This window comes from Diaporthe citri (assembly GCF_014595645.1).
Source record: "Diaporthe citri strain NFHF-8-4 chromosome Unknown scaffold_1, whole genome shotgun sequence".
NCBI classification, from domain to species: domain Eukaryota; kingdom Fungi; phylum Ascomycota; class Sordariomycetes; order Diaporthales; family Diaporthaceae; genus Diaporthe; species Diaporthe citri.
In genome coordinates, this window is record NW_025064846.1 from 3,372,519 (window position 1) to 3,396,611 (window position 24,093).

Sequence of the window (24,093 nt, forward strand, 5' to 3'; positions counted from 1 at the left end):
CAGATTAATCTTGCTTTGAATTCCCACCCACTCACACCCTCTTTGAAGAGCAAAAGAAAACTATGCGGTGAATGTGGATCCACACAGACCGCAACTTTTGCTTCTATGCCACTTGGATGTCGACTTTTGCCACAGAGACAGACAGAGTATAATGGCAACGCGTAGGAGGTTACAGCATCCTTGAAGAGGGCCAACAAAGCAAGCCGGACACCGCAGTCTAGCTGAGAGTTTTCAAATAGGGCGAGTCTGGCTATCTCTTGTATTATACGAGGTAACGTAGTGTAGTTATGTATGCTACTCGAACTGATTTGTTTCTCCTGCACCTTAAGCCTGCGGGCAATTGGACCCAAACCCTCCCTGGGCCAACTACCGCTTCTCTGCCTCGCGAAGCATATCGTCTTCTGTCATCACGTTCTCTGTAGGTGTGGACTTCTTCTTGTTGATACCGGACACCTTGTTGCCCATCCAATCCATCGCTTTGGTTGCCTTACTCTTCTGTTCAACCTCTTTCTCCATCTCGTCGGCTTCCTCTTCAGCGGACTTGCCCTCTACTGCCTTCCTCTCGCGCTCTTCCTTGTCTTCTTTCTCCTGACGTTTCAATTTCTTCAATTTGGTTCTCAACGACCTCGCCATCGATGTCCTCAAGATCTAGCTTCTGCAGGATCGAACCGACCAGGAAGCGGTACTGCGTATGCCCGTCCACAAGGTCGGAGACGTCGACGTTCTCGATTCCCTGGACCTCGGGAATCGCTTGCAGGCCGGCAATACCATACTGAAAGCTATTTGCGCGGTACAGAAAGGCTAGCAAGTAGTCCTTCGTGGAAAAGACGTTGATGACGCGACCTGTGACGACAGAGCGAATCTTCCGCCATGCAATGGGGTCAGACGGTGCGGCTGCGCCAATGAGGCAGACTGACTCCACCAAGCCGAAGGCTTTGCGATCCGCCAGTTCAGCGAGACAGGTGTAGATGACCCTTGCGCCTAGCGAGTACCCTATCAGCGTGACTGGTCGCTCGCCTTGGACCTTGTTGATGAGTGCATCGGCAAGGACCTTGCCTGCCTTCTCACTCCGAGACACCGCGACGCTGAAGGGGTTGTCGATGACACGGGAGGCTTTGGCGAGGGCATATGGTAAAGTGAGAGCTGAAGCAAGAGTAGCAAATATGGTGCGGCTAAGGATCTCCTTCTTGGCGAAGCCCCATGCGTAGCTCTTGATATATGTGTTCAGAGCGCAGCCCAGTCGGAGCAATGCGTCTAGCTCCCATCTGAGAGCGAACGCTTCGGTGCTGCGCCCACTGATGGCCTGCCATGGGAGAACAACCTCATTCTCCTCCACAAGCCAGCCGGCAATGCCCACAGCGACACGGAGATGTCTTGCGTTCTTTTCGTCCTGCTTGCCTCGCTGGAACAGTGATGGCTTGTTGATTGGCAGAAAGGCGAAGTCCTCGACTTCTTTAGCATATTCATAAATAGTCTTTCCAGTCATCCTGCCACCATAGGCACCGAACAAAATACCAACAAGGGGTGCTGAGCCAGCGAGTGCCCCGAGATATCCAGCGGTGGCTGTGGCGCCGAGTCCTAGACCGCCCATGACCGTGCCTACTCCAGCAGCCAGCAGAGGAGCAGCAAGCCCACCTGTCACTCCAATAAGGACAGCCCCCGCAACTGCACCGAGGCCGACCTTCCACTTCCTTGCGGTTGAGCCTTCCTCTGCCTTCTTCTTGGTCTCCTCGTCTGCGTTCATCTGCTGTTTTGCGGCCTCAAGGAGACCCTTGGCCACTGATATCTCATCCTGAGATAGTAGCTCTGCGGACAGCCCCAGTGAGCTTGCCAGCCGAAGCATGAGCACTCTGGATTCCGCCGGGTAGGACTCCAGTCCGAGCAGGATAAGTAGGATCGAGTGCATGATGAGAATGCGCCGGGCATCACTGAGTGAAACCAGTGGAGTCTCAAGTGGTGGGAAAATGTTCTGCAGGGTCTCTCCGGCCGCGTCTGGCTTCTGTTGGCTCGAGGGGCGGGACTCGTGGCCCTGTTGAGCTGGCTCATCCCCATCTTCGCGCTGGTTGACGGCCTCGCCAATACGCTGCATGACTTTGTCACGCCAGTCGTCGAAATGTGTCAGCGCGGCCTGCTTGAAGGCCTCAGTCTCCGGCCTGGCAAGCTCCTTGGCCCGTCTCTCGAAGGCCTTCCTCGCCTTCTCGGCCGCATCGTTACGCTTCTCTTCGTCTGTCTTGGCCTTGCCTGTCTGGCCTGCAGGATCAGTCTCGGATGGCTCCTCCGCAGCCTCGTCCGGTCCACTCTGCTCCGTGGCTCCGGGCTTGATTTCCAGTGCAGCATCGTCGCCAACCTCCAGTGAGCGCCCAATTTTGAGCGGTGTGGCAGTCTCGGACTTGTTGGGGTCGAAGGCGTCGACAAGCTGAACTCGCATCACCTCGATCAGGTCCGCAATAAGGAGCAGGAGGTTCGCCCTGTCCTCTCGCGTGGGGAGGATGGTGGTGAGCGACTCCCCCTGGTCGTCGCCGGATTTGGGGCTCGACCCCTGCCCCTTTTCGGCGAGGTTCTTGAGCTTGGAAAACATCTTCACTTCCAAGGTTCTGTTTCGAGGGCGCGATGATGCAGGGTCGCATCAGTAGGTGCAACTCGAAGTTGTACCGTTCTCGTACACTCCCTCGAACAGAACACGCGTCACCTTTCGCCAGTGAGACATGTCGATGTGCACACGTTGCTGGTGGCTTGGTGTGATGTCATGGCAGGAGCGCTTTGCTAGCGAAAGTACACGAGGAGCCGGCTCCCTCTGACTCCCCAGGGTTGGACCCTAGAGCGTCACACATCATCTCACTACGAGGATTCAATTGACGAACTCATTGGAGGAAGCAACGACCCTCTATCCTCTGACCATTGTGTGCAGCGGCTAGATGTTAGTTCAGTTTTTTTTTTTTTTTTTTTGATTGCCCAATTGACCAATGCTTTTCTGTTCCCCGCCATCGTGATACTTGGAAGTTCCTGGCAGTTAGTTCGGTTCAGATCAGGAACGTGGTGGCTAGAGGACCGACCGCATGTAACGGCACTCTCCAACAGTCGATTGGCCTGCGAAGGTGCGTCATACAACGTCATGAAATCTTGGATGCAATTGCCATCGCTCGACGCAGCCTGGTGGTAATGTGAATTGCATACTCATAAGTGCAGCTCATGAGATCATGGTTCCCTGGCCGGACCGTGGCAGGACCCTGTTTTACATGATCGACCTGGGGTAATGCCGCTTGTGATGTCAGTGCCGTGATGTTTGGTGGCACAGAGCTTCGGATGTACTGCAGCAGGATTCAGTGGCGGATGGGCTTGCTGGAGGACGGTGGGAGCACTTATAAAGGAGTATCACACCGTCTGGCTCTGGGCAGAACATAATAATTCTCATTTGCTATATCCCATAAGCAAAACGCAATTTCCATCTGGCAAAACAACTTCTTTCTAAGTCCACAGCCGGAAGTCAAATATACTCATCATGGGTCTAGGATCAAAGATCAAGGAGGCACTTCACGGTGACCACCACGACAAGACCAGCTCTGACGCAAGGCCGCCAGGGGCCTTCCCTCAGGATGACATTCCTCAGAAGCACGCCGACGGCAAGGACTACATTGCACCACACGGCAGTCTCATCGACAAGAACAGGAACACTACAGGCCACGCCGGCACAACCACCGGAACCACGGGGACAACTGGCTCAGGTAGGTCACGGCAATCCTAAGCATGGCTCCTGAAGAAAACAAGTGCTAACATGGTTGAATCAGGGCTAGGTTCCACTCCCGTTGGTGGCGCAGACTCATTGTCTGCTGGCGCTCAGCGCAACAAGCTGCACAAGGAAGGAGAAGGTTACCTGCCCTCAGAGACGGGCCAGACCACATCAACATCAACACACGGCACTCGAGGTCACCAGCCTGTTGATTCCGGTGTTGGTCTCGCTCAGACTTCGGGCAGGGACCACACCAAAGAAGGCGCCTACTGGGGCGACCTCTCCCCAGGCGGACATGCAAGCAAGGACACTCACGGTCCGAACAATGACTTGCCTGAGCACGGCCACCACGGCCATGACTACACGCCCGTTGGCACTGGGCAGAATGTCTCCTCACTGCCCGACCGGACCACCCACGGCCACGGATCTGGGAGCGCTGCCCATCACAACCCTCTGCATGGCGACCAAGCAGTTGGAGGAGGTGTATATAACACCGTCGCCGGCGCCGGCAGCCCGGACTACGACCGCTCACACGGCGGCGCCAAGCCTCACACAACAGCAGGTACCGTCCACGACCCTCTCACCTCCGGCACAAGGGGCACGAATGTCCATGACTACAAGACAAGCCTTGGCGGAGCCGGCGCGCCGACTTCCCGCGATGACCGCACCACTGGGCCGGGTTTGACACATGCCGGCGATGTGGGAGCAGGATACGGCGCTGGCGCGTCTGAGCGTGGACTGGGTCAAGGCGGTCTGTCCCAGGGCGGTCTGGGTGGCGCTTCCCACGGTGGCCTCACTGGAGGTGGCCTTGGTGGGAGCGGACTGGGCGGAAATGGACTCTCGGGATCGGGAGTTGGCAGGTCCACAGGATATGGCGACAGCGGGCTCACACATCATGACCAGTCCACCGGCCATGGCAACAGCCACGCTGGAGCGGGCCTGGCTGGAGCAGGTGTTGCCGTTGCCGCAGGATACGGCGCGAGCGAGCTCTCTCATCGCGGCCAAGGCAGCACCGGCCACGGCGGTGCTTACGACTCAACATCGGGCCAGCACGCTCCTGGTGTCCCTCGTACCAGCATGCTCGACGTTGAGCCGGCTGGAGGTGTCACCGGCTCGCACCCCGGCCACACCACCCAGTCTTCTGGTATCCCACACAGCAACCCTCTCGGCTCTCAGCGGGGCGTCACCGGCTCCCCTCCTCACCATGGCAGCCACGGCGTAGGAGCAGGCTCACCCACCAACGTGGGCTCAGGGATCGGAACGCACGTAGGTCAGTCTTCACCGTCGAGCAGCGGCCCCGGGAGCTCTCACTACGGTCCAGGCCATCCTGGGGCAAAGGTTATGCATCAATGCCAGCATTGCGGCCAGGATAACGACATCAGCCATTATTTCAAGCAGGATGTCGTCTACCGTCTGGGACAGTAAATCTTGCAGCGTGAAGGGGTTTTATAGCGCTTGTAATATTAGTAATTTAATGCGATACCAACAGTTGATATGGATGAAAGAGTCAGAACCTGCTCATAGTGAAAGTTTTCGTTGTTGATGAGCTGGAAAACTTATCCTTGGATCGGGGGTTCACTACCTGTACAACTTGGAGACGTGGGTGGCTCGAGGCCTGCAGCTGTGGCGACGTCAGGTAGCCCAGCCCCTGCAGCTGCGCTCCGACACTTCTGACGCCAGAGGCTCGAATTTCCTGATAGCCAACAGCAATGACATCTCTTGACGACTGGTTTTGACTTACAATTCTGAACGAAATTTTGACCTACGCCCCAAGGCTCAATGAACAGCGTACGATAGTTCGCCAGCATCTGATTCTCACCTCGGGCGGCACAGCAATCCTCGGCTCAAAGGCTTTCGCGCACGACTGAAGATTTTGCCATCCGCTCAGGCTGTGTCAGCCAACATCCCCATCCGGCCCAAGGAAGATGTCGTCTGTGGAACACAACCAAGACGTCTCACAGAGCAATAAAGAGACAAATGCCCAGGCGGTTCCCAGCAAGCCAGCATTGCCGCCCAACGTCTCGATATTCTCCCCAAAGGACCCCAGCGGATCCAAGGCCGTGCTGAACGGCCACATCTTCTCGCGCCTGACGACGAGCTCGCAGACCGAACCGTCACGGCTCGCCGCAGCCCTCAAGGCCAGCTCCGGGGTCAGCGAGGCCTTCTGTCTCAGCCACGGCGGCGCCGTCCTGGTCTTCGACGCGGAGCAGCCCGGCGTGGATCTCAAGGACAGCCACCACGAGCACGTCAGGGCCGTCTGCTTGGCGCTCAAAGATGCTGATATCAGCCTCAGCATCTCCGGCTGCGTGTTTGACGCGGCAGAGGTGGTGAAAGCCGGCTTCCAGCTTGATGGGCTGAGCCGTGGCGCGGTGATGGTTGTCGACTTGATGCACGAGGAGGACGACGACTCGGGCTCAGGCGATGATGAGGATGCTGAGGCGATCCTGATGGGTGGTGATTCTGGGGAAGTGGTGTCCTAGTCCACAGATCCTGCTCATATGGAGCCAGCAACGGGGAATCAGTTAGGAATCTCGGCCACGCTCGTGTGTTGACTGAACCACCTCAACCATGACCATCACTGCAAGTGAGCCTCGAATGCGACCAAATCCTGGGCATTAAATCTTGGCGACTGGATGGTGTGATCGAATTGAAGCAATCATGGGCAAAGAGGCTCTGGGGCCTGGACCAAAACGGTGTTCACGGTCACGACAAGCTACCCATCAAGCCCCTGTACACCTTCGTCGAGAGATTTGCTCTCATTCACACAACACGTTTTGGCACAGCCACGGCGAACCATAACTTCCTCGTGGAAATCGCAAAAGTCTGCCCTCCAGGTACACAATATGCTCACAGCGAAGGCCATGATGAATCTCAACACACGGGCCAGCTCGCAGCTCGCATCTCTGAGTTCTGGTCTCGTGGGTGGTGTTTTCGACACAGAAAGCACAGTCAGTCAGCCCATCCTATACTAGTACTCCTTTGCCAGAGTGTTTGGACTGGCAGCATCAGGATTGAGACCATCTGCATAACAAGATGCTGTGCGGCTGTGTGATCATGGGCCAGCTGTCTGTTAATGGGTCCAAGCCGTACACCATAATTCCTGAAGAGGATGTGAGAATTTTGGAAAGGACTCTCAGGGGTTTTAAATCGTTCTACATCATGCAGGCAAAATCGATGAATCTACAGAAGTGACATATCGGAAACCCTGCCCTGATCTTATTCCGGAGGATTTCTGGCATCCAAGTATGCAGGTGACCAATGCAGTGAAGCTTATCTGCATGTGGACTAGGAACTACTCCGTCTCGACCACCAACCCTTTATCACAACTCTGGTGCCCAGACATCAAATTGCGTCTAAACACTGGTGGTTGCGGCGTCTACCTAGCCAATTCGGCGCCGACGATCGGTGTTAAGCATCGGCAGTATGCCATGGCTGCATTTATCAGCTTGTGGAGAATTGGTCCTGAAGCCCATCGTCGCCCAGGATTACTAATGTCGTGGTTGTATGCTTCAATCCTGGTACCCTGGATCGTGTTGTCCTCTCGACGACCATGGAACCACAGAAATTCCCGTGTCAAGTGGGTTCCGAAGCAGCTATCTTTCCATGCCGAGGGCCAGGCAGACTTAGCCTGTCGGATTGCAGCTATCTTCGCAGCGCACCTGCCGAGGTTGATACTGCGAGCCACTGGAAGAGAAGCGGGAGAGGTGGAGCCCGAACACACGCCCGCTCATGCCGAGCAGTGGAATCATGACACCAGGTGGGGTACCAGAGGAACGTGTCGAACCTTAAAAACGCAGTATAAATATCACGCACCGGTCCTCCCAGGTCGTTCACCTTCTACGCCCGCCCGAGGATATATGACAAAACACACACACGCACAAGCTTTTGCAATATACCCCCAATAACGACAAGAACAACAGCCACAAGACAAAATGCCTTCCGCCCTCGTCACCGTGGCCTACCCCTCCCAGCCGGACGCCAAGTTCGACCTCGACTACTACAACACCAAGCACATCGGCCTGGTCACCGAGAAGTGGTCCAAGTTCGGCCTTCAGCAATACTGGGTCGCGGACCTGCGGCCATCTAACGGTCCTTATGCCATCCAGTGCACCATGCTCTGGGAGTCGCTCGAGGCCTTCCAGAAGGCGGCCGCCGCGGAGGACTCGGCCGCGGTCTTTGCAGACGTCCCCAACTTCACCAATTTGAAAGCAATCCTCCTGTCCGGAGAGGTCGTGAAGTCCAACTAGGAAGTTGTGCGAGGATGGGCTGGGCTTGCCTCGGAGGTCTTGACTTAATGGCTGTTTGAAGAGGATGTGGTGCCATGAGCTCAGTGGTACTCTCAGTGGTGCTTTCCAAGCAATCTCATAGGAGCTGAAGCCCAAGGGGTGTGTGCCTTGGGGTTTTGGAGAGGAATTGTACTTGAATGGAAGAATCCGGGCACAGAGACATGTCAGATGAAGTCTTGGGTCAATTACACGTGACACGGTCTGAGCAATCAAAATGACGGCAGCTGTGCAAGAGAACGACCGTTCAGTGGTCCATTCAAGTGCTCTTCATAAGCTGACCTAGCCATTCTGTGTCCGAAATCACGGAAATCAAAGTTATGAAGCTTCTACGTATATCGCTAAAATAAATTCATCAACCTACAACCTACCCATCATATTTCCGATGATCTCTTTATCATGAAGTTGATTTCGAATATATAAGAAAGGAGCTAAATTTCACGTAGAATCAGCCTAAAGGATAGGGGAGAGACTGTACGTAAAGTTGATGTGTCTCTAATCTAGCATTTTACATAGAGTGATAGTTTGCAACCCACACTTGAAGACCTAGATGCGAAATGTTGGTGACGTTCCGAGGATGACACGATAGAAAGTTTGCTTTTTTAACATTTGGCTGTGCAGTGTAACAGTCCAGGATGACAAGAATGATGGGCAACCTTAACTTGGTGAAATATTAATCCTGGTCTCAGGAAGGCAGACAAAGACGATACCGTCTCTGAATCACCAGCAGTCGTTGTGAATTCCTATCCTGAGGATCTCAATAGATATTCTGTGATTCTCTCACTCAAGTCAAAACTGATGTGAGGAAACACGCAACATGCAAAATTCTGTGTACACATACGCAGCGAGAAGTCACAAGTCCATAGAACAGTCAATCAGCACGCTGCGGAAACTGCGGAAAGGGAATGCCAACACGAGGTGACAATATTATCAAATGGTCAGGGGCTTAAAGTTTAGCGACCCCCTCCTGGCCCCCCACCACTGTTATCACCAGGGTCTCAAACCCTCATTCCGTTTCTTAAATCTGCTGCGTCCCAACAGACAGGTCAGGTCCGCTCATCCCGGATCACTCCTGTGTTGAGGACAGCAAAACAATTTTTCGACTACTCACTCATACGAGCCTCACGAAGCCACCATGGCGGCCTCACCCAAGAACAAGCGCGACAAGGCCTGGCTGGGCTGGTTCATCATGCAGCTCATCGTCATATTCCGTACGCCTCACAGCCTCCTCACCTCTCACACATAATAGCCTTGCACCCATTGCTAACCCGCAGGCCCAGTCATCGATGCCGTGCAATTCTACCCGCCCGAGCTGTACAAGGCCCCAGGCAGCCCTCTGTACTTCCTGCAGCAGATGAAGGACTTCTATATTTCGACCTACAACGACCCACTCGTCCAGTCCGCGACCGCGCCGAACTGGATGCACCTGGTCTCGGTCGTCGAGATCGGCTTCCAGCTGCCTGTGGCCCTGTACGCCGTCTGGCGGCTGAGCGGCAGCAGGGGAACCTCGGGCCCGTTCGAGCTTCTGCTGCTAGCGTATGCCTTTGAGACGGCCTTTAGCACCCTGCTGTGCATCAACGACGTGTTCTATTGGGACCCGGCGGTTTACTCGTGGGAGCAGAAGAAGGTCTTTTTGTTCCAGTTGTATGGCTCGTGGCTCGTTATCCGTAAGTCTCATTTGTAACCGATATGAATTGCTAGAAACTCGGCTGACTTATTGGGTAGCCACGGTAATGTTTGTGGACATGTACTGGAGGCTGTACAGCCGGCTCTCGGCGACGGACGCTGTGAAGAAGACGCAGTAGAGCCCGGCAGATGCTGATCATGATGGATTCTGCGAGATTTTTGCTTGATATACCCGCCCTTGTAACGCTCTGGCATTGACCGTGGCGTCGACGTGTCGACACGGTCCCAACAGAGACCCTAGTATTTACAATAGAACGCTGAACATACTGGCCATGCGCCAAAAACTCTAATCGATAGCCCTTTTCGCCATTGGGATTCCCCAGCCATTGCCAACGCCATTCAATCCATAACCCAGTGGGGTGGCGCCTCCCAGCGCTCTTCCTTTGAGCCTCTTAGGCAATACCATTCCAAAGAAATACACCGCTGTGACACAAATGCCCGCTAGAAACGACACCAGACTGTAAAACACGGTACTTGCGTAGATGTGCCCTCCCATGCCCTGCCACTCGACCCTGCCCTCCGTCTTGGGCAGCGCGGGCGTGGGGAACCACCGCACGCTGAAGCTCAACGGTAGTGGGTCCCCAATAATCAGTTTCTTGGTTGCCGTGCCGGCCATGTGGCTCAGCGGGCTGGTGCTGTAGGCGATCCCGGAGTCTAGGACGCCGCTGTCGTGGGGGTGTATGTGGTGTTTTGGGGTGCTGTGCAGCAGCACATTCATGTGTGTCGAGATGTGCATGTGGCTGAACTGCAGGGTCCCCGCGAGGGCGAAGACCAGCGGGATATACTCCTGGGCCACAGGCTTCTCATCGACTATCTCGACGTGAGGCGGAGGGCGGGATGGGAGCCGGCAGGAGAGGGGCGCGTCGGAGTGGACGTAGAACTCGAGGAGGTGGAAGAAGGGGTCGCTGATCATGGGGATGGTACAGTTCACTTCGGCCTCGATGCCGTAGTGGAACTCGAGCGGCTTGTTGGTCTCTTCGCAGACTGGGAAGGGGATCCACTGGAGCTCATGGTTCTCCGGATCTTCGATGTGCTCGCCTGTTTCTCTGCGCAGCGATGGTGTCAGTCTCGTATCTGTCCTCCAAGCCATCGCAAAGCGACCTGATGCTGAAGCCAGGGCCGGGCGCGCTGCAGCTCCCAGACCCGGGAATGGATGCGCAGGACGTCCTGGCGCATTCCCATTCGCGTGATGAAGCTAGGCAATGGGTACTCACGAGCTCCGGTTCATGCACTCGACAGAGATGGCTGCGCCATAGTGGTAGGAAGGCAGCGACAGCTGGGCGGCGTCCGACGCACTCACACGCTGGACGACGGCGAGGAGCACCACCAGCAGCAAGGCGACGGGTTGCTGGGGCCAAATGGCGGGAGCCATCTTGATCGCGATGATGCCGGTTTCCTAAAATTTCCACCTAGAGGACATAATCGCCACGTGGGGACCAGCGAACGTCGTCGTCGGGGCAGTAAATCTGGGGAAGTGGACAAATATTCGAAGCCCCCTGATTGCGGAAGTTTAGAAGGGCCCCAGCCTGCCCCAGCCTGCCCCAGCCTGCACCGTTTTAACCCCGGAACGCGCCAGCTAAGCTCTGGCATGTGCGCAAGTAGCTTCAGTGGTTGGCGCCCGCTGTCGGCCAAAGCTTGGCACCCCGGGCCTGCAGCCCGTGCTGTGCGGCGCTCCTACCATACAAAGATTGTAACGGTGAACTTCACATGCACGTCACAGCCACATGCTCAAGATTGACATCGCTCCTTCTATTATGACCTGGCCGTGGTGACTACAGAGACGTGCCAGAAGCTATCTTTGTCGCTCCATACTGCACAAGATACTTGATCAAGACATTCTTGACATGCCCACTCAAATGCCTCACCCACCCGCTTGGATAGAGACAGTGATCTCTCATCATTGTCGTCCAGTCGCGATGCGGTCTCCTTCTGTCGGTGACCAATGCATCGAGGGCATATGCGCATCCCATGCGGGTCACATGGACACACGCAGACTTGCACCTTTCGCAACATCGGTGGCCAACTACTGGCAGATTCAGCTTGTGACAGCAAGCCTCTGTCTAAAGAGACCTCTTCGAGTGCGAGGAAGCCGATGAAGTAGAAGAGAAAGTCCTCCACAACCAGGGTTTCCTCATCGATATATTTGATTTTGGGCCAGTGAAACTTCAAAGTCTCCAGCACTGGAGCTTGTCGCAGTATCCACCTCGATATGTAGCCGGAGACGGTGGCTCGGTCCTCGATGGTCTCGCAGGTCGGCGATGGATATATTGACACCGACTTGAGGCATGCCAGAGATCTCTGGGAAGGGTCCCAGCTTACCCGTTGCTTGGGATCATATGGCACCTCGTTACAGTCAACCCCAATACTGAGGCTTTCGAGTGATGGGCAGTTTCTTGCCAGAGTCAGTATGGCATCACGGGTCCACGGACCTATCCACCTGGTGACGAAAACCGTTAGCTGGGAATACCGGTCAAGAAAGAAAGTGGAGGCTCTTACTCGTAGCTTTTCAGATTGGGCATGTGCTGTTGCAGCCTCTCCATACCAGCCAAGTATGACGAGTCGTCCTTGCCAGGTGGGATGCCGGCGTCGACCCTTCTGATGCCTCGCAGTGACCGCGCCTGAGCCAGGTCTATCGCGTGCGTCTTGATGAAGTCCTCAAGACTGTTGGTGTTCTGGAAAAAGCCATCGCTGCGATGGTCCCAGACAATGTCCGCCCAAAGATGTTTCCTGAATATTCGATAACACGCGCGGCTGGTAAGGCATAGCGCCCAGAACATAGTGTGGTCGTCTGTAAAGCAGGCTAAGTGCTCGAACAGTTCTTCGACGCGAGCAAATCTCCTTGCTGGACTGTCCATGGGGCGGTTTCGTGCTGTCGGGAGCGCCTCACAACCGAACAAATTGCAAACAATTCCGAGGAAACCAACAGGCACACATTGTCGGTCGTGCGCCTCTGAGGCACATTTTATTGATGCGCAGCAGCACCTCTATCTTTTATGGCTCTGCATTTTGACGAGCCTGATCCAGGTTGGAGATCCAGCGGCTCTTGCACGCTTTACAAAGGTACCGTTGTTGGGTCCCACACGAGAGGATTCATCTAATGCGCGGCGGGCCCGGCATAAATTAAGGGACTTTTGTCGTCGGGCCCTGGCGCCGAACCTCGCAAGGCTAACGGCGCACCCACATGCTCGGGTCTAGCTAGCTATACTTGTGGCCAGCATCTGTAGGTCCTTACTCATCTTTGATGCGGTTGGTCCAGGCCCTTCACGAGACTTCGGTCGAGCAAGCCTGCCAGTGCAAGGTTGGTATCCGGTGGAGAGGCGCCCACGAGGTCAGTGTAATGGATAACTGGGTATATGTTGAAGAGGAAGGCCACTCCTTGCCCCGGTCCAAAGCACAGCAAATGAGAACTGTGAGGCAGGGGCGGTGTTCCATCGCAGGTTCGCATTTGTGTTTCCGCATGACCCTCTTCTCATGTACTGTCCTTTGTCAAGCTCTGTCCAATGCTCTGCTTCCCGAGGTCCGTTCGACTTGCAGATCTTCATCCTCATCAAGTGCTGGACAGTCCGACAGGCACTAAGACAAGACCCCTAACCCATGGCACGGGCCTGACGGGAGGGCGGTGGGACCCTGCAGCTGCAGTCGAGGACAGGGGTGTCGCGTGAACTTTGGAGTCGAATTAACGATCGCGACGCACCACACACTCGTCTGCATCTTATCTCATGAACACACGACCGCTCCGCTGCCGCCACCAGGCCAGGCGTCGATGGAGAGATGGACGACTTCTCCGACGATGACTTCGACGAGCTCAACGTCACGACTCTCCAGGAGCTGGAGAACAATGCCATCCAGTTCACGCAGGCCCAGCAGCTCGGCCCCACCCAGGCCGTGAACGATGACGACTATGGGCTCGAGGACGATGATCTGGATGACACCGTTGTCATAGATGAGGCCGCCCAGCTTCCCGTCCGCCACTCGGTCGAGAGGCAGTCCCCCGCCCAAGCTCCCTCCCTTGTGCAGGACAATGGCTTGCAGCCCGCCCGCTCGATACAACAGCCACGATGGCAGCAGCCTGCGACTGGCCCGGGGCTTTCTCAGTATCAGCCTGCGCGACAGTCCGCTTCCTCGTCCAGTCGAATGGTCCCTCCTCGCCCAACAATACCACATCACATGGGACCTCCTCCTCCACCAACCGCGAGCCGCTTTGCTCCTCGACCGTCCGACCCCCAGTATAATCGCCCCCATCCGCCACCTCCCCGTCCCACCTACCAGCAAAGCCAGGCCTCGCAGCAACAGCCCGCTGTCATACAGCAGAACCGGGACGGGCAATTTTCGGCACTCCAGGCTCGTGTCAGAGCCCTTGAAAACGACTTGAATTCGGCCCGTGGGGAGGCGTCTATTGTGCGCTCCAAATACGAAAGGTCTGTCGCAGCCCACGAGGCCGAAGTGTCCAAGCTCAAGAAACAGAATGCCGAAGCCTTGGCTAAACAGGAACGTCTTGTCGAGGCTGCCGTGCACGCGGAGAAGGCTGCTGCCACGGAGTTGCAGTTCACGCGGCAGGACTTGAGGGAAGAGCTACAGAAATCCAAGAAGGGCCGCAAGGAACCCGCTGAAGCAACATTCTCGACGCCCAGAAAGAACAAAACGAACAGCTTCAAGAACATTGCAGATGGCTTCGACGATGTGGAAATACTACCCAGTCCCTCCAAGGCCCAGGGAGGGTTGAAGGGTAAAGGAAAGGGCGCTGCACTTGCGCCCGGCGAAAGGACCCCGAGCAGGGCTAAGAGGAAACGGGCTGCTATCGACAGTCCAGTGACCGCTCTGGAGGTCGAAGATGATGCTGTCGTGGCCGATGCTGCTCCTCCTACTCAGTATGAAGCGCCAGGCTCGAGCCTCCGCCCGAGTGCTCTTCCGTACGACTTGCTGCGACTCGTCCTAGACCATGGCGCTATTCATGGCCAGCCTTTGACGTTCGATCTACTTGCTCGATACAGCTTCCCGTCGGACCCTGAACAATCATTTGCCGGCATCATATTTCACAGGCTTCCTTCGCTCGGCGATCCACATGATCCCGTGCGCTTGCTGATCGACTTCTGCGACATGATCATAGACTTGTGGGATCAATGCCTTCGAGAGAAATACTACGAGCCTATATATGACCTGGTGGCACTGATCACGTTCATTCTGCAACTAAACACCATTTCAGTTGCACCTTATATTACGTCGACCTTGGTTCCAGTTGCACAGACCACGGTGTTCCTACTCGCCGTTCCACGATTTGAAAGCCAGGATGGTGATTTGGCGTCCCGCGCGGATGAGACAATACAGCACCTCGTCCTGAACATCGACACCGAAGGCACACTGCAGCTGATGTATCTCGCCGCTCTGGGCTGCGCCGATTCTTACCTTCTCGACCCTCAACATCCTCTGGATCTTGGTCCAGCGCGGGACTCGCCACAGAGGCTCTACTGGAAGCTCATGCAAATTGACTTTGTGCTGGTGATGCTCTCCCCCAAACAACCTCGCGACGATTTTCTCGGTATGCTCAGCCTGCTTTGCACTTCTTGTCTGGCCGAGTCTATAGGGCCGATCACCAGCGAGCCGGACCGTGATCCAGCCTTCGTGGCCCAGGCACTCATAGAACGTGTTTCCAAAATTATGCACGAGCCTCGGAGCTGGGCCGCTCCGGGCGAGTCGTCAGGCTCCTTTGGGCATCGGCAGTGCGTTGTCAGGCTGGCAGCTCTGAGGACCCTCATGGCTTTTGCACAGTCTACTGTAGGGGCCAGGCAGCTGGCGCTCAGTGATGTAGCCATACCAAGGCTAGTCAACGTCCTATGTGGAGCGATAGATGCGCTGTATGACATGGACGTTCCAGTGGAATTGCTTCACCCCGCCTTTGACGACGACGAAGGCGAAAAAGCGGATCAGAAGATGCAAGAAGAAAAGCCACCAGCTGACTCCGAGGCCATGGAAGGGGTGGATGACGGCACCGCCAACCGACCGATTAACCTAGACGAAGACGACGCTGAGTTGCTACCGCCGTCAACGCCAACTTTGCCATCACAAGCGCGCCTCGATCCGAGCCCAACCCCTCTCTTGTACACCATTGCGTCGTCGGTGATACTACTCCTCCACACGCTCGTCACCGACCCGGCGACGTCGGCATATACAGATATGCGTGCCAAGCTCTCGACGTCTCACGGCGCGCCGCAGAAGTACCTGCTTACACTGTCGCGGCTCAATTATGCCGAAGAGGATCTGGTGCTGGAGGCCGGGATCGACCAGGGCACGCTCGACCGGGCGAACGAGCTGCTGGATCTGGCTATCACGCCAGACGAGGCGGAGGGGGTGAGACAAGTCTTCGGTGCTTAATCTCGAGAGCCCGCGGCGGGTGTGAAAATGTCACTACCGGATTGCTGCACCAAGATGTGATGTGAATGAGATATGAAACGACGAGATGACAGCGACGTTTTCGAATGGAAGGCTGGTTCGGTTTAAAATGACAAACATTAATGTATAAGTACTATCCAAGACATGTGCAATCTGAAGAAAAAAAAAAAGATCCCACAGGGCGGCCGGTCACGAGGTCCGAGCAGATTGTGATTTGAGCCCGCGCTACCGAGACCAAAGAAGGATAACATTTGTGTGTGTGTGTGTGTGTGTGTGTGTGTGTGTGAGTGAGTGAGTGAATAATGACCGTATTTACAACAAGGTCGCGCCCGTGAAGAGCCCAAACACCACCCAGTACGCTATCCCCGACAGTACCAGGCTGTTTTGTTTCCACTACGCGACGAACTTGGCAGACCTCGAGACGAGGTTAGGGCGTTCATTCTGAAGGCCAACCTTGGTGGTGACGAACTTGCCGGCTTTGGCACCCCCGGAGCCCTTCGCCCCAGCAGAACCTTTCGTGCCAGATGATGATGACGACGAGGTGGAGGTCGCGTTCTGCTTCGGGGCTGCCGTCTCTCCTCCTCCCGCTCCCCCGGCGGCCGGGGCAGGTTGCGCCTGGGGTGCTGCGGCCGCCGGGGCAGCCATGCCACCACATGCAGCCATGGCCTAGAAAAGAAGGTGCGTCAGTACTCCTGCTCTTGAGGGGTCACGGTGCGCGCTCGGGTCAGGTCCCACTAACAGCGGCCATATTCTTCATGTTCTGCATGATGCCGCCCATGAAGTCCATCTGCAGCGTCTGCACGATCTGCATGTTGCCGGCAACGTTGTCGCCGCCCTGGGCCGTGAGGTTGTTCGCCAGTCCCAACTCCGTGAGCTGTGCGTTGGCGACGGTGGCGATGCCGGGGGTGGCCTGGTTCTCCTGCGGGGTGATGAGCTGGGTTCATCTCGCGGATGGCGATGCCGTTGTTGATGAACTTGAGCAGGTCCGTCCTCGCGGCCCCGTACGCCGCCGTGTCCACCGGGTTGGCCGCCAGGATCGTCGCGAGCGAGTTGGCAGTGGTGAGCTCCTGCTGCTGGTCGGCGATGTTGAGCGCGATGCCCTGCGCGAGGATCGTGCCCTGCGCACAGAGGGCGTTCATCGTGCCGCCGGCGGCGTTCGGGGCGGCACCGCCTCCTGCTGCCGGTGCACCTGACGCCTCCGCTGCAGCCGCGGCGGCTGGGTCGGCCATCACCGGTGTAGCAGGCGCCGGGGCATTCCTCGCCACTGGCGGCTCCATCACTTCACCCCCTGGGCTGGTGAGGGATAATCTGGGCAGCGCCCAGTCCCGAATATAGGAAGACATTAAGAATAGTTGACGTTGAGGCGTGCATCTTGAGTATAAGGAATGGGCTGGCCACTTAAACAGGTTTGTACAGCACAGGACCGGCCTGGTATTAATCGAGTGAGTGACACGAACGATATTTAAGGAGCTTTGTCCAGACGAGCCTTGCTCGTGAATAAATGGCGCGGGAGCGACAGCAAGAAGATGTAACTACAGACGGTCCCGGAAACTTATTGAGAGAGAGAAGACGGACGACGGGGAGCATATGTACTGGTTGCACCCCGAATTCCGATGAGATCCGCGCTTGCGCCTGCGCGTCTGATCTCGTCTGCCCATTTGGGTTGCGGCCGAGATCATTCCGGGCGACAGCGCGGACAGGCGAACAGTCAGGACGGATGGCAGGTAGCAGAGTCCACACCGGCCTGCTTCGCGATAGGTTCGACTGACGAAACCAAACAAGAAGCTTATGATCCTCCGCGCGCCCCCTTGCCCGATCGTCTCAAGGATAGACAGCCCAACGTGGCCGCGCTTAGGCCCCCCTAGCGCAGCGGTTCGTCAGTTGCCAGTGCCGCTCCCGGTGAGTTCGTGGGTCGTTATGAAGGGAGCGAGTCATCCGAAACTCTATATGACAAGAACACCAGTGTGTGTCATGCGAAAGCTGGCTCGTGGTCTGAAGTTCGCATTCGACGGCATAAGGGGTGAAGTCGTCTAATAGTTGTGTCTGTGCTCAAGGGCTATCTGGGGCTGAAAGTGTTTTGAACTTTGTATGCCGGCCCCACCTATGAGGACAAGCTCACTTGGCACTGCCTTATGAGCCTCGACTAAGCCGCTGTAGGACATACGTTTCATCCTCTGCCTGGCTATACTGAGGAGCTTCGTAGCCCAGGAAATTGGCAGCCCCAGCGCCGACCGGGAAGCAAGCTTCCTCTGCGCAATTGACCGACCCGACCCGCGGGAAAGCGGCTAGGCCTGACGTGGGCAATTGCTCGAGGAACGAGCCTCCCAAGTACCGAACGGAGCCGGCAGTAGCACGTCTTCTGACGTAGGCATGGTAGCAAGCAGGTCCCAAACCACGTGACTAGCGACCTTCAGCCTCCCAAAGCTTGATCGGGTAGATCCAAGCGACTCTGTTTGCTACCGTTCGTAGATCGGCAGATCTTTTGTGGGTATGCCAGCCCAGACATCCTGGACTATCGTGCCTTGCTGATAGTTCGTCGAGTGGTGTCATTAACTGTGTCAAGGGACGTTTTGATAAGGTGCAGTGACCTACTTAGAGGTCTCGGCCAGGGGCTTCCACGACAATTGGAGGACACCATCACGACGAAGGTTGGCCTCAAGTATGTGTGAGTTTTGCTCGAGCTTTACTCGCTTCAGACTTCTGACGAGTCGCATGTCCCGCGAGCAAGCGGCGAGCTTAGGCACTATACCTCTGATTGCGGCGGATAACCCCACCGGCAAGGCGTCTGTCTCTGAGTGCGTGTGAGCGGAGACTATTGGGCCGTTTGCCCAGGCTCATAGCGCAGGCGGAAGTCCCTGCTTCGGGTTTGTTGTTGCATCAGGGGTGGTAGTGTCTTGGTTCGCCTCGTACTGCTTCCAGCGGTATTCACGCTCGACACCTATCCGCTTCTGGGCAGAGTCGCAGAGCGCCAGGTTGCCGCACTGACACTCGGCGCCAGGCCTCAACCAGCGGTAGGTAACACTCCAACGGTCCCCGCGTACTCGCACAGTCCCGTCGTCGAGAAGATCAGTCTTGCGCTTCTTTATGGAATGGGTCCAGTGTAGGCGGGAGTCTCCTGACATTTTCATCAGGCTGCGAGGAGTCAAGTCGACATCGACACGACGATCCCCATTCCTAAACTGCATGAAGACCGGTGCACCTATGGAAAGTGCATACAGCTGGTCATAGGTCGAGTGTGTGTCGACGTGGGGTGGGATGCCGGCTCCCGGAGGGTAATGCTGCAGGCAGACTTGCTCTGGTGGTCGGCCCTCGTGTGTGGGGATGAGTGGCTGAAGCCAATCTGGAAACTCCTTGAAGGGGATGTTCGGGTCAACACCGAACGTTTTGTAGTCAAAGGTATAGCCATAATGGATGGAGATGCGGCCGGTGCGGTCAGGCCACTCGAGCTGGTGACGGAAGAAGTTGATAAGATTCTGCTCGTGCTCCGAGGTAATGAAGTCCTGCTCCCAGAAGATGCCGTGTGGCTCAATGGGTAGCCCCTCCATCTTGGTGAGCACTCCGTCTGGGCTTGGAATTGTATCTCTTCTCTCTTGGAAACCTTGGCGACAAGGCAACCTTAGAAGTGAGGAGGGAGAGCAAGGTAAGTCCTCGTCATGACCGCAGCCGTTCAAAAATTGGCAGGTCGCCCCATACCCGAACCCTTCCCTCCCTCATCAATGTACCCTCTCCCCCCCCCCGCCTGTCTGTTTGCCGAACCCACCTGCTCTCGGCCATTCACTCAAGCTGCCAGAAGCACTTTCCCATAGGTTCAGGTAAGCTTCTTTGAATCACAGCTCGAATTGGCTTGCACAGCTAACACTTCAACTTTCCTCCAAGAGCCCATCCACCATCCAAATAAAAGTCGTTAGTCTATCATCAGCCTCTATCTGCCATCCAACATTGTCTCTCGACATTGAAACTGGCTGTCAGAACCAATCGCAAGTATTGGCCAGTAGATCCATCTTGACATTTACTGTCATCTCAGATCTCTTAGCTTCATGGGGCCCGAAACCTGAGTTGCTTTTCAATTTTCAAAGGCACAGACGATCCGATATTCATCAAAAAGCACCTATCCCCACCATGCTTTCGAACAGCAACAACGCTACGCCAACATGGGTACCAGTAGCGGCAGGCCTTTCCCCATTTTGCAACTACCACGCGAATTGCGTGACGAGGTCTGGCGCTACGCAGTCGTTCGGCCGGAAATCTTCGTCCCCTTTGGCCGCTTAGGAGACCTTCACAGAGAGCGCTCTGTCCGAAGCGCCCACTCCGTACTTGCATGTCTTGGGAGAACAAAGATTCGTATCGCGGAGAATTGTACCAATCTGGCACTTACTTTCGTCCCCGTAAATTTGAAGACTTCTGGAATAAGGATGACAATGAGGGACATGGCGACTCCCAGTATGAGGTGGACTACGACAAGCTTGCTCTCGGGCACCCGGCTCTGAATGTACGGGACCTTGAAAACAAGCACCCAGATCTGAGCATCTTCCTCACTTGCCGTCAAATTTCAACGGAGGCCATGGAAATGTACTATTCGGAGAGCAATTTCGTCTTTCAATTTCGGTGCATCTGACTGCAGCATGACATCCGCAAACGCAGCGTGGTCGTTCCTGAGGGACAGGCCCAAGGCTATGCTGCCCCGAATCAGGCAATTCGAATTGCACCTCTACGGCTGGGACGAGTGCGATGGGTTCCAGGTTCTAGACCATCAAGTTTGGGAAAACCTCATGGGCATCATCAAGTCGCACATGAAGCTGCAGCACCTGGGCCTTCACTTCCGTGGGCGTTTGGCCGACCTTCGTGACAGCGACGCCACTGGCACTGCTGAGTCCTTGATGATTTCCGACGGAGATGTTCCAAGCCAAGATCCACGCATTACTGAATTGACTCAATTGCCCATGCTCAGTCGACACACAATTCACTTCTCTGGTTCTCGTGAACCGAAGTATTCAGTGGATCGACACAAACATCGCCGAGCCTGTTTCACCGCCCGCAGTCATGATGTCTGTCACAATGCGGATTCGGTTCTCAAACTTGCGGCACTGGTCAGGGTTCTTCGCAGCAACCTCCTCTACAACGGGCAAACGCTGGGTTCCAAAAACATAAGCGCGCAGCTGATGGAAGATTCAGAGTCGGTTACGAACGTCACCGAGAGGCAGGACTGGGACACTCGCCACGACTCGAAGTGCAATTACTTCCTGAGCATGCAGACCGACGACGACGGTGCGGGCAATTGTCTCCTACCCTGGCAGCATCGCAAGCCTGCTAGCGACGAGAACACAAGGGATCAACCGCAGGACGGTTTCATCGACATATTCGAGCCATTAGGTGACTCCACGTCCCTAGACAATGTCAAAACCAGGGGCAGACGCCATGATTGATCCAATGGGTTCTGTTGTTCAACTCCCTGCTGGAACATCAATTTGGTAAAAAGTGGACAGGGTTTGCCAAAGATCCTTGTGGCCTGAACGGGTGGCAACCTTGTGGCACATTTTGAGATTTGAGGACGCAGAATCGAACCGGGGCATGTCGACATCATACTCGTTGGGTTGGCGGGATTCGTGTTGGAAATCAGTCGATAGAGGACATTACTTGTGATAATGTGTTCGAGAGTTATCAGCAGAGACCTGCGTTGTCACTGATGCCTGCTCATGCTGGCAACAGAAAGAGGATGGGATTGCGGCAAGAAGACAGTTCGACTACTGTTGCAAAGGCAAATTACATCCTCAGGCTTCACAGCAGTGAAGTACAACTGTCCAGAGCAATCACCCTACGCCGCGTTTGCTTCTGCACATATCCGCTTTATGGTAGAAGAGAGAACTTGAAAAGAGACATCCAAGATTAACTACACGCGACTGGAAAATCTGACACCTCGAAACTCAGGGACTCGTGGATTCTGTGCGGCAAGTGGAGTGTTCGGCGAGGATTACCCACTGCAGGTTGCAACTGCCTAATAGAAATTGAGAAAACGCCCGACGAGTGTGTGCTCTGATGATCAATCATTCAAGAGAGGGCACATATAACGAGTAAGGTGGGACTTGTCATACACCCAGACACCCTGGACACCTTGATGATATTGTACCTTAGGATTGTGCCGTGTCTTGGCTTATTTTGATTGGGCCGACAGCTCGTGGCTGGGTGCTGAGCAATGTAATGTCTTTGTGTGCTTCTGTACAATATCTAAGGGGTTGTATTATCCGTGTAACAGCAAATATTGTTCTAGAAGGGTGCCTGGAACGCGGAACGTGTCGCAGTACGGCCGTGAGAAGCGGAAGCGAGACGCCCGTCGCCTATGGCTCGTATAAGATGCCGCTTGCCACACGTTCTTCTCCCACCGTACCACTTCATTACCTGAATCCGATAAGAGAATTATGAGGATATTTAAAGACAGACATCTCGGCAAGTCTTCTTCTGCCTCCTAAATCCTTACTGGTGCTTCACATCACCGTCTTAAGAGCATTGCCTCGCCAGTCGACTCAGCCCCACCCCCGATTCTATTACAAGACATCACGGATTCAAAATGAAGATCACTATGCTCCTGTCCGCGGCTGTGCTCATTGCGGCACCGGCTTTGGCCAGAGTAGCGGTGAGACCCAGCAGCAGCCAGTTATTCCGCAAGGAACAAGGAGGCGGTGTCGTCAACGTTCCCTTGACGGACCACACCAGAAGCGATGGGAAGACCGACCTGCAGTGGTTTGCGAAAGTCTCGGTGGGCACGCCTCCTCAGGAATTGTAAGTCTCCCAGGGCAGACCACTTCCGGTTGATGAAACTCACTCAGGCACTTGGGGAGTTGGCTGACGTGCAATGACCAGCAATGTGTTGATTGATACCGGCGCTAGGACGCTCCTCCTCCCCGCGAGCAACTGCACCACCTGCGGCCAGCAGACGCTGTTCGATTTTTCCAAGTCCTCGACGTTCTCCTGGACATCAACGCCATTTAATGAAGTCTCGTTCGGAACGGACGGAAACACCATTCCTGTCTCGGCCCCCGTGTTTGCCAGCTGTACTAATGTGAGCGACGCTGTCGGCATCCAGGACTTGACGGCAAGCAAATACCAGTTCCTCCTGTGCGACCAGCAAGACGCTGCTTTCAGTTCCCAGGGCGAGATCGACGGGGTCCTGGGCTTTCCCGTCGAGGCCAGTGAAGAGAAGGGGCTCGAGTGGGCGCTGTACGAGGCCGGACTACTTGCCAACCCCCTCTTCGGAATATACACTCCATCCGGACAGCTCACCGGTGGCCAGCTGACCCTTGGAGGTCTCGATGACAGCAAGTACGACGGGACCCTGACATATGTCGACCTGGATCATGAACTGTCGCTCTTCAAGCAAAATTGGGTGATGGACATACAGACCGTCTACATCAACGGCGAGCAGCTCCAGACCACTACCGACACGAGCACCACCAAGACCGGGTACCCACAAGCACTCAGTATCCTGGACACAGGCACTGCGCATGTGCAGGCTCCCACATACGAGGTCGCGAGAGACATCTATGCCACCATCTCGCCCAAGATCTACCAGATAGATCCTGTCGGCGCCTGGGGAGCTCCATGTTCCGACATGGAGGCCATCACTTCTGATGTCACCTTCCTCTTCGGCTATGATGGAGCAAGCCAGGCCAACGTCACTATCCCGTCCAAGTCCCTCAACCTTGGTCCGTATCCTGGGAGAGATGGCCTTTGCCAGGCTGCAATCACCAACTGGAGATATGGGCAGGTAAACGACGACGGAAGGGGTGTCTGGGTTATCGGATCGCCGCTCCTGAAGCAGTACTACACTGCTTGGAATGGCCGGGACTTGCAGGTGGGATTCGCCCCCCTCAAAGCGCCACCTGTCAGTGAAGTGCCACACAACTGCAACAGGAGAAGGAACACTGGTTGAAGCGAGTCTGGCTGTGAGAAGAATGCGGCGGTAGAATAGGAAAGAAGCTTCGATAAAAACACTCATCCCTGAACCCCAAAACCTTT

The 24,093-nt window shown here is 55.5% G+C and overlaps 11 protein-coding genes across 11 annotated transcripts; 6 read left to right on the forward strand and 5 right to left on the reverse strand.

Annotated features, from left to right (window-relative positions):
- Positions 1-366: 366 nt before the first annotated feature.
- On the reverse strand, positions 367-2,578 carry INS49_000905 (uncharacterized protein; the record flags this gene model as incomplete). Its single annotated transcript, XM_043161739.1, has 2 exons — positions 367-588; positions 626-2,578. 2 exons carry the CDS (start codon positions 2,576-2,578, stop codon positions 367-369), a joined length of 2,175 nt encoding a protein of 724 aa, XP_043030245.1.
- A 921-nt stretch (positions 2,579-3,499) lies between these two features.
- Positions 3,500-6,207, forward strand: INS49_000906 (uncharacterized protein; the record flags this gene model as incomplete). The annotated part of the gene is made up of 3 exons (XM_043161740.1): positions 3,500-3,722; positions 3,786-4,993; positions 5,689-6,207. The coding sequence occupies 3 exons, from the start codon at positions 3,500-3,502 to the stop codon at positions 6,205-6,207; spliced, it is 1,950 nt and encodes a 649-aa protein (XP_043030246.1).
- Positions 6,208-7,659: 1,452 nt separating this feature from the next.
- On the forward strand, positions 7,660-7,974 carry INS49_000907 (uncharacterized protein; the record flags this gene model as incomplete). The annotated part of the gene is made up of 1 exon (XM_043161741.1): positions 7,660-7,974. One exon carries the CDS (start codon positions 7,660-7,662, stop codon positions 7,972-7,974), a length of 315 nt encoding a protein of 104 aa, XP_043030247.1.
- Positions 7,975-9,145: 1,171 nt separating this feature from the next.
- Positions 9,146-9,815, forward strand: INS49_000908 (uncharacterized protein; the record flags this gene model as incomplete). The annotated part of the gene is made up of 3 exons (XM_043161742.1): positions 9,146-9,221; positions 9,291-9,677; positions 9,736-9,815. 3 exons carry the CDS (start codon positions 9,146-9,148, stop codon positions 9,813-9,815), a joined length of 543 nt encoding a protein of 180 aa, XP_043030248.1.
- Positions 9,816-9,982: 167 nt separating this feature from the next.
- INS49_000909 (uncharacterized protein) lies at positions 9,983-11,068 on the reverse strand (the record flags this gene model as incomplete). The annotated part of the gene is made up of 2 exons (XM_043161743.1): positions 9,983-10,742; positions 10,911-11,068. The coding sequence occupies 2 exons, from the start codon at positions 11,066-11,068 to the stop codon at positions 9,983-9,985; spliced, it is 918 nt and encodes a 305-aa protein (XP_043030249.1).
- Positions 11,069-12,188: 1,120 nt separating this feature from the next.
- Positions 12,189-12,551, reverse strand: INS49_000910 (uncharacterized protein; the record flags this gene model as incomplete). Its single annotated transcript, XM_043161744.1, has 1 exon — positions 12,189-12,551. The coding sequence occupies one exon, from the start codon at positions 12,549-12,551 to the stop codon at positions 12,189-12,191; it is 363 nt and encodes a 120-aa protein (XP_043030250.1).
- Positions 12,552-13,467: 916 nt separating this feature from the next.
- Positions 13,468-16,065, forward strand: INS49_000911 (uncharacterized protein; the record flags this gene model as incomplete). Its single annotated transcript, XM_043161745.1, has 1 exon — positions 13,468-16,065. The coding sequence occupies one exon, from the start codon at positions 13,468-13,470 to the stop codon at positions 16,063-16,065; it is 2,598 nt and encodes an 865-aa protein (XP_043030251.1).
- Positions 16,066-16,476: 411 nt separating this feature from the next.
- INS49_000912 (uncharacterized protein) lies at positions 16,477-17,360 on the reverse strand (the record flags this gene model as incomplete). The annotated part of the gene is made up of 3 exons (XM_043161746.1): positions 16,477-16,749; positions 16,823-17,017; positions 17,103-17,360. 3 exons carry the CDS (start codon positions 17,358-17,360, stop codon positions 16,477-16,479), a joined length of 726 nt encoding a protein of 241 aa, XP_043030252.1.
- A 1,557-nt stretch (positions 17,361-18,917) lies between these two features.
- INS49_000913 (uncharacterized protein) lies at positions 18,918-19,628 on the reverse strand (the record flags this gene model as incomplete). The annotated part of the gene is made up of 1 exon (XM_043161747.1): positions 18,918-19,628. One exon carries the CDS (start codon positions 19,626-19,628, stop codon positions 18,918-18,920), a length of 711 nt encoding a protein of 236 aa, XP_043030253.1.
- Positions 19,629-20,705: 1,077 nt separating this feature from the next.
- INS49_000914 (uncharacterized protein) lies at positions 20,706-21,506 on the forward strand (the record flags this gene model as incomplete). Its single annotated transcript, XM_043161748.1, has 1 exon — positions 20,706-21,506. The coding sequence occupies one exon, from the start codon at positions 20,706-20,708 to the stop codon at positions 21,504-21,506; it is 801 nt and encodes a 266-aa protein (XP_043030254.1).
- A 1,139-nt stretch (positions 21,507-22,645) lies between these two features.
- INS49_000915 (uncharacterized protein) lies at positions 22,646-24,007 on the forward strand (the record flags this gene model as incomplete). The annotated part of the gene is made up of 2 exons (XM_043161749.1): positions 22,646-22,857; positions 22,939-24,007. The coding sequence occupies 2 exons, from the start codon at positions 22,646-22,648 to the stop codon at positions 24,005-24,007; spliced, it is 1,281 nt and encodes a 426-aa protein (XP_043030255.1).
- Positions 24,008-24,093: the final 86 nt, after the last annotated feature.